This window comes from Cupressus sempervirens, chromosome 8 (genome assembly GCF_028749045.1).
Source record: "Cupressus sempervirens isolate cs-2001-9-10 chromosome 8, ASM2874904v1, whole genome shotgun sequence".
NCBI lineage: Eukaryota > Viridiplantae > Streptophyta > Pinopsida > Cupressales > Cupressaceae > Cupressus > Cupressus sempervirens.
The window spans coordinates 710,612,566-710,620,640 of NC_143125.1; the positions used below are offsets into that span (position 1 = coordinate 710,612,566).

Below are 8,075 nucleotides of genomic sequence, written 5' to 3' on the forward strand. Positions count from 1 at the left end.
GAACTAAACTATTGGAATCATACAAAGGAATCATGGAGGAAAGTCAAACAGGCAAGCAAATGAATTTTGGAAGGCATAGACATTCATGACAGGAAACACCAAGCATCATGAATGGATATGGAATTTGATGGTTCTTGCTTTGTAATTTCTATGTTCATAATGGAAAGAAGTGGTTACCTTCACACTATCTTTCATGGTTTGACAAATTATATATGACCTATTGTTATTTTTGATTGTTTGTTATCGAAGGAGATATATGATTACCTTTTATCTAAACAAAAAACATGATTGTAATTTTGGTCTAAATGTTATGAACGTGCAATAAGGAATCTATTGAGTTAGAGCAATAATGGAGGGAAGTGATATGAGAAACTTGGGAAGAGACTATTCATCTTCCACAATGAGTTGGAAGATACATTTTAGTTTGTGTATGATTCAATGCAATAATCTGAGGCAAGATGGAAACCCTAGTTTTTTTTTTTTTTCGAAAAGTCAGGTCCTCCATTTATGATGTTGGAAAGTTGAAAATGGGCAATCATTGATGCCACTTTATCTCATAAAGAAATAATGTCCAAAACCTTGAGAAAGAATATGGAGCTTCAAAATGATTCTTTCAAAAAGAACCTAAATTAATTCATTATCATTGATGAACCTAGTGTTCAAAAAATTTCAATTGCCAAAAGAATTTCTTAGCTTATTATAAAAGGATTTGTTCTTGAACTACCTATACACTAAAAATTTGTCTTAGTAGATATGGATGCACTCATTGCTAGAACTAAATTCTATAGAGATTTTGAAATGATTTAAAATAGTATAAAGAAACGTTATAGCATTTAATGATCACATTGTTGCTTCTATTGAAAATACACCAAATCTCAAGTCACAAGGAGGATGGATTGGGGCTTAGGCTAGAATGACATATGAAATAGTGTGCAATTATTCTAATGCAAAACTGCAAAATTTGGAGTCAAAATTGGTAGAAATTAAGATTAGATTTCTCGTAGTGATTATAGCTCATAATAGTAAATCTAAAGATGCTATAGAAGAATGCCAAGAGGACTTTCAAACTTGATTCAAGAAAATGACCAGTATGCATCTTATGGAGGAAATGGATGAAATTAACTAGTTTCAGAGCTAAAAGTTGTTTCAAATAATGGTCACATCAACATCAAAACCACCAACAACATGATTTTCTTCCTTTATTAATGTGAGCAAGAGAACTTCAAATATATCTATTAAAAATTCCTAAACAAAAAAAATCCCTAAAGATTTTGAAATAAATCATTATCTAAAAAAAAATATCCATCTCTGTGATTCCCAATACAAATATTTATCATGAAGAATGCTCATTAATGGAAGATGACAACATAATAAACAAATTGAAATAGACAGAAGAATGGAGATAGACCAAGCCAATATTGGAAATGAAGCAATGATAAATATGCAAAGGATAAAGAGGATGATGGTACTCCTGTGGTTCAATGCATAACTGAGGAAGTATCCAAATTAGAACCAATTTCTACATTCTAATAGGTTCAATCAATTAAAACTTTTGGATATAATAAAGATGCAAAAGAAAGTCACAAATAAAACCCATTTTATTATCAAAGTCAAGGGCACTTTTTTGGTTCAGTAAATCTTAGATGGCTAGGTCTTTATAGAATCCATTCAAGAAATTGGGCAATATAAAAAATGTCTAAATCGCCATAATCGATGGCCAAAGTAAAACTTACCTTGAATCCTTGCCTTGAAATTATACAAACAAAAATTACCTTGAACCCTTACAATGAAAATGAAGAATAGCTTCAACCCTTACATTGAAATTAAGCAAGCAAACAAAAGAGGACAAGACCTTAGCTTGAAAGCAAGTTCCAAATAGAAGAGGATGCGAATAATAAAAATGAATCCATCAACCTTACCTTGATGGTTCTGAAAATCACTTAATTGGTCACAGCTAAAGCCTCCTACCCGCACTTTGCCACATGATATGACATCAAGTTTCACTTTTCTTTTTTTTGTTTATATCCCTGACAATGTTGAAAGTTTGATGCCAAACGTATCTATCGTCGAACTTTCAATCTTATCGGGATCAAATTCAAAAAAATAAAAAAAATTGACAAGCCAAACTAGCTTGCCTTCAAAAAATTACCCCAAATGTACTGGTGTGAACATCCAAAAGATGTTTTACAATCAACATTATCTTCGGAATGTAATTTCTTGCACTTAATTTTGGAACTCTTTATCTACACAATATGATTCAACACCACCATATAAAAGTACAAATAACAATCAATTAATAGTATTGATTTCTTTTTTTTTTGGTGGAAGAGCTGATCCCTTTTTCCCTCACTGAGTAAAGATTTCTTTAAATCTAATCTCACCCAAATGATTTGACAACCCATATGATTCAATGCATAGATAATAATAATGCAGATTGAAATCAACGAACAAACTTTCTGTGGGCAAACTTACGCCTTACTCCCTTTATGTAAACACGTTTTTAATGTTCCATTTGGTTCCTCACTTGAAATAGGGAATAGAAATACATATTCCCATTTTGCCTCTAAAATGAGCTTATACCCATTCCAAAAAATAGGTATTATTTCAATAGCCATTCCTATTCCCAATAATACATCCCTATTCTCCATTCCTACACCCCAACCAAACGAACCCATATAACAAATTATACATACAATAATAACGCATCATTATAGGTTACATCCGTCAATGAATAAATCAAACAATACAGAGAACTGACCCATCAATTAATAAACCACACAGTATTATCTCAGACATTAATCAAACAATAGAGAGAACTGCCCCATCAATTAATGAATCACTGTGACCATCACTACACTGTTATCTAAGACAAAAAATGATTCTGTCTAATTGCTTTCTGCTAACAACTTGGCTTTATCATTGTACTAATTTATTCGATAGATTACAGTGCATGTCTTGTGTCCCACCATTCTTCGACTTGTGGTAAGAATCACAGAATTCCTATTGCAAATTGATGGATAACTATGAACTACGCTTAAGAACAAAGGAGACTGATTCCCCAAAGGCTTTCTAAGATGCAGAAACATAGACGTGAAAAAAAAGTTGTTTCTGTCTAATTATTTTCTACTGGTCTTTATCATTGTACTAACTTACTCGATAGGTCATAGTGTCTTGTGTCCCACCATCCTTGGACTTGTAAGAATCATAGAATCTCTAATGGTAATTCATCGATAACTATGAACTAGGCTCACGAACAAGGGGAATTGAGTCCTCAAAGTTCTATTCAAGTACCTGAAAGATCTAGACGTTTGGTGCAACTGTTTGAGAGACTTGAACCTACTAGGTATATCGTCTTACCTTACAGAACTAAGTTTTTATAAAATCCAGTTGCAGCGTATTGTAGCGACTAAAAATCTCAGACAATGGCGTCCATAAAATTGCTACTGTTTATCATGGTCTGTGTAGCGGTTGCTGCCGAAGCCAGGGGATGTTTTGCCAGCTGTCCAAAACCTAAGTACAAAAGCTGCTATGGACTTCAAAAACCCTGTCCGTCGGGCTGTCCCGAGAGGTGCTACGTCAATTGCAGGCGCTGCAAGGCGAGATGCTACAAGGACTACTCTGGTAAGTCGCAATATCGATATTGTTTAAAATAGATCAATTAGACAGATTGTTTCCTTGAAAAGGTGTTTCTTCTCCTTTGAGATTTGTGGCAAACAAGGTTTAACCCCTCCCTATATTCTATAAGTCTAAATATTGTATCAGGGTTCCTTTCTTATATCGATCTGTGATGTAGTGTTGTGTACTGTGCAGCATCTAATTTGTCCGCGGCGTCTGAGAAGCCTGGTGCGGTGTGCCACGATTCGTAGGCGGTGATGGGAGTGTCTTCTATTTCCACGGCAAAATGGACCGCGAATACTGCCTTGTCTCCGACCCGGATCTGCACATCAACGCTCACTTCATGGGCAAGAGCGCAACCCAAGAGCAAGATCAGCTTATTGGGATATTTAGTAATTTTTCAGTTTGTCTGCTCCATTTTCGAGTTATATTTATTGATGCATGTTTTACATTCTAGAATCTTATTTGTAAATTGTTAAATACGTTTAGTTGATTAGTATTCTCATGTCAACATTATCTGTTGAATCAATACACCAATTTATCTCTAGTACAATTTTATACTTGTTTCAGAGCAGGAGCACGACTTGACATGGGTGAAGTCGATTGGCATGCGCTTGGGATCCCACGAGATCTTCGTGGGGGCCAAGAAAGTCGGTCGGTGGGAAGATGGCGTGGAGCAGCTGAATCTCGTTGTGGATGGACGAAGCGTCCTCCTCCCTCCCCGCAAAGGCGCACTTTCGGAGGACCGACTGAGCCCGGTCAGGGTCAAGATCACGCGTGTCCTCAATGTCAATGCTGTAAAACTGCGAGTGGCTGACCTGCTCAGTCTAACGGCCTGGGTTGTTCCCGTTACGGCGGAGGAGTCAAGGGTTCATGGCTTCGACATCACTGAAGAGGACTGCTTTGAGCACTTGCAGCTCAGTTTTAACTTCTCGAAGCTCAGCCCTCATGTGACCGGGGTTCTGGGACAGACGTACTCAGCTGGCTTTGAGCGCCCCGTTGAGGTGGGCGCTGTTTTGGAAGGGGCTGATGACAAGTTTGCAGTGTCTCGTCTCTTTGCTACGAACTGTGATGTTGCCATCTTTGGCAAACAAAAGTAATCTTTGATGTCCATATCATAATGCGCCTACGTAATGTAAGAAAGTGGAAGGGGCTTAGATTTCTACAACAAACGTATAATAATCTTGTGTGCGTACTGCGTAATAAAACTAAGACATTGAACAGGCGAGATTAAAGTTTTTATGTGGATTATAATACGGGGTTGTTAAAAAGTTTCTTCGTTGATTTCCATCTGAATTATTATTATCTATGCATCGAATCAAATGGCGTGTCAAATCATTCGGGTCAGATTAGATTGAAAGGAATCTTTACTCAGTGACCCATAAAAAACGATAAATAACTGTTAATTGATTGTTACTTGTAATTTTATATGGTGGTGTTCAATCATATTATGTAGATAAAGTGTTCCAAAATTAAGTGCAAGAGATTACATTGTGAGGATAAGGTCGATTGTAAAATATCTTTTGGAAGTTCAAAATTATGAATTATGGATGTAATATTATTAATACAAGCATGAAAATTAAAATCATGTAGGGTGAACAATAGAATCAAGAAATTGAATACATGTTATTACATTGAAAAAGTTTGTTCATTGATTATTATCTATATTATTATGTATTGTGTTGTTGAATCATAATGTTTGGATAAGAGTTTGGAAATTGAATGTGAGGGATTAAATTTAAAACATGTTTTTAAATTTTTTTTAATAACTATTGGTCAATAGATTGGCTCCTTGGTTAATCCCTTTTTTATAATCTTAATATGTTCAATGGGATATGCTTTTAACCAACGAGTAGAGAAAGAATTTAATGAATACCCATCAATATGAGGTATTCACAAACAATACACAAGACTTAAATTTTTCACAAAAGCAAGACAAATTTTATATACACTTATCGTCACACAAAGATAAGAGTCACATGTACACACACATTATGAAAATAGAGATCTATCATCAAGATGAAATAAAAAGAGGCAAATGCAATAATGTCACAAAGAACATCTTGAAATTAGTAACCCCTTGATAAACTATATTCATGATCCATCTACTCCATTCTTTCTTTTCCTCCCCATTTAAAACATAAAATTAAATCTAAAAAACCAAAATACAAATAGCTCTAGTTTAGGTCACACTCACTTGTCAAAGCAAGGGGGGGAATTAGAACAAAAAAATGTTGATCCTTTGCGTAGGGATTCAAATTAGAATAAATATTCCTTTTGCATATCCTTGGGTCACTTACAAAGAAACTATCCAAAAAAATCTTTTAATATATAATATACAAAAAATTATTTTAGAATTACCAAAATAATGTGAAACTGAAACAAAAATTAGTTTCTTGAACCCATATGTCATGGATCCTCTATTCTTTTATCTTTTTTGGCAAGTATCTCTCGAGTCACTTGAATTTCCTTGTGCACTTTTAGGGCTATGACGACTTTTGAGATATCATTTAACTTAAGAATGTTTACATTTTCATTTCCTATTTCCTAGAAAGCTATTTGTTTCCTTATATCCTTTTCCCTAGCATTAAAATATTAGTAATGGTTCTTGTACCACATTAATGTTGTATCTATTTTGGTTATCTTCCTCTACTTTTTCTTTTTATACACATATGGAATCATAATATTATTGATACTTTGTTCATAATTTGTCTTCAATTCATCAATAGTAAGCACTTGAGAATCTTATTTTCTCTGAAGTTTAGAGTCAAAGTCTTTGAAGTATGTTTTTAGAAATGTGATCAATATTTTCTTTATCTTCTTCCAAAATCCTTTTCAAATTCTTCAAACTTTTGGAAATACACTCACACTTATAGCCGATATTAAACATCCACTTATGAAGAGGTTATTTGAGCGATTGTATCAAATCCAAGTTTGGAGATAGGATGGTGGGAGATAAAGGTTTGGAGATTGAAAGACCCATATATCCGAAACCAAGTTCTTAAGGAGCAACTTGCAATTAAAAATAATAGAATAATCAAGGTAAGAGTGGAATGTGAAGGTTGGAAATTTGATCAAGGCTATTTTTTTTTAAAAGAGAGGCTTTTACATTAAGTGTGGAGGTAGGTGGGTGCCCTTTATTAGGTTAAGGAAATTCTGTAATGAACTTGGGGTCTTTGATACTCTATAAAATTTATATTGAATGGGTAGTATCTTGTGGTTACAGGTAGTGCAAGGGATAAACAATAACTTTATAATAATTGATCATTTAGGAAGGGAGAGTTTCTCTATAAGAGATTGGGTACCAAAGTGTTAAATATATCTATGTTTTTCACTTTTGTATTATTCTTATAATTGCATGTTTCTAGAGTATTAAATCATATGATGTTATGGTATTGAAATTTCTTAAATCTATCATTTGCAATCACTTTCCTCTAAGATTTTAATTATGAGAAATAAACTATCCCTTTTTTGTTTTATGTGAATTTGTAGTTTGTGTCTGTGTTAGTTTCTTGGAAGCTATTGAATAAATCATTAGGCACTGGATATGTATACTAATCTCTTATAGTTTTCTAATATTGTCTTGTTTTCCACAAAAATGGAGGATGAAGAAGAGAAATATTGTAATGGATAATAAGCTAGCGAGTACCAAGAGAGGAATTTCATAGAACTAAAAAAATTAAGCATTGGGATTTGAGAGTTGATAATATTCTAGCCAACAAAAGTACCTCAAATCTAAACAAAAAAGTCAATGGATTAAGAAGGTTGACAATGATATATAAAGTCTATTGATGTTTTATATTACTAAGATTACTTTGTAGATTTAGATCAAATAAAATAAATTATTTTAATAATTATGTATAGGGAAGTAATTTTATATATAATTTTTGTATGGAAAAGTAAGGCTTTATAATCCTCATGAATGTAATCAAAAGTTCATCCAATTAAATCTTATTGTATTTTTCGTAGGCTTATACTATTGTAATTAGGGGTACCTAACTAGTGATTAATCTATTCACATTCAACCAATTAGATGTTAGTACTCCATAGAGTCTAAGGTGTTGACTCTTTAAATTATTTTTAGTGAGTATTAAATAATTGATTTATAAATTATATATTATGACACTAAAAATAATAAATTACTAATTAGAATTTTCTTTTTAAAAACATAAACAATAATAAATAGTCGAATTATCTTTGGCTTATCTCAGCTATGGTCACACTTTATGCCCTTTTTAAAACAATGTCAACTATCCTAGTAATATTAGCAATTTTATTGGAGTGGATGAATAGAGGGGGTCAAAAAGGATTTCAAAAGAGGACAAATGAGTATTAATGTGATCAAAATATAGTCTAGGGAGATGCATAGAATGTTGGCACAAGAAAAAATGGGAAAATATTGAAATCCATTTTTTCAGTATTTTCTATGTTCTAGTATTTTGCATTTTGGAGTTCTTCAG

At 33.2% G+C, this 8,075-nt stretch overlaps 1 protein-coding gene across 1 annotated transcript; it reads left to right on the forward strand.

Annotated features, from left to right (window-relative positions):
- Nucleotides 1-3,192: 3,192 nt before the first annotated feature.
- LOC149544404 (uncharacterized) lies at nt 3,193-4,850 on the forward strand. The gene is made up of 4 exons (XM_089798841.1): nt 3,193-3,343; nt 3,466-3,621; nt 3,811-4,007; nt 4,186-4,850. The coding sequence occupies exons 3-4, from the start codon at nt 3,902-3,904 to the stop codon at nt 4,713-4,715; spliced, it is 636 nt and encodes a 211-aa protein (XP_089654967.1). The 5' UTR covers nt 3,193-3,343; nt 3,466-3,621; nt 3,811-3,901; the 3' UTR covers nt 4,716-4,850.
- The last annotated feature ends 3,225 nt before the right edge of the window (nt 4,851-8,075 follow it).

What these genes read in the sequence shown, in the direction of transcription:
- LOC149544404 (XM_089798841.1), top strand. Translation starts at nt 3,902, where the DNA reads ATGGACCGCGAATACTGCCTTGTCTCCGACCCGGATCTGCACATCAAC. An exon ending in TCAGCTTATTGGGATATTTA is followed by an intron (nt 4,008 to 4,185) that starts GTAATTTTTCAG and finishes TACTTGTTTCAG; the next exon opens with AGCAGGAGCACGACTTGACA.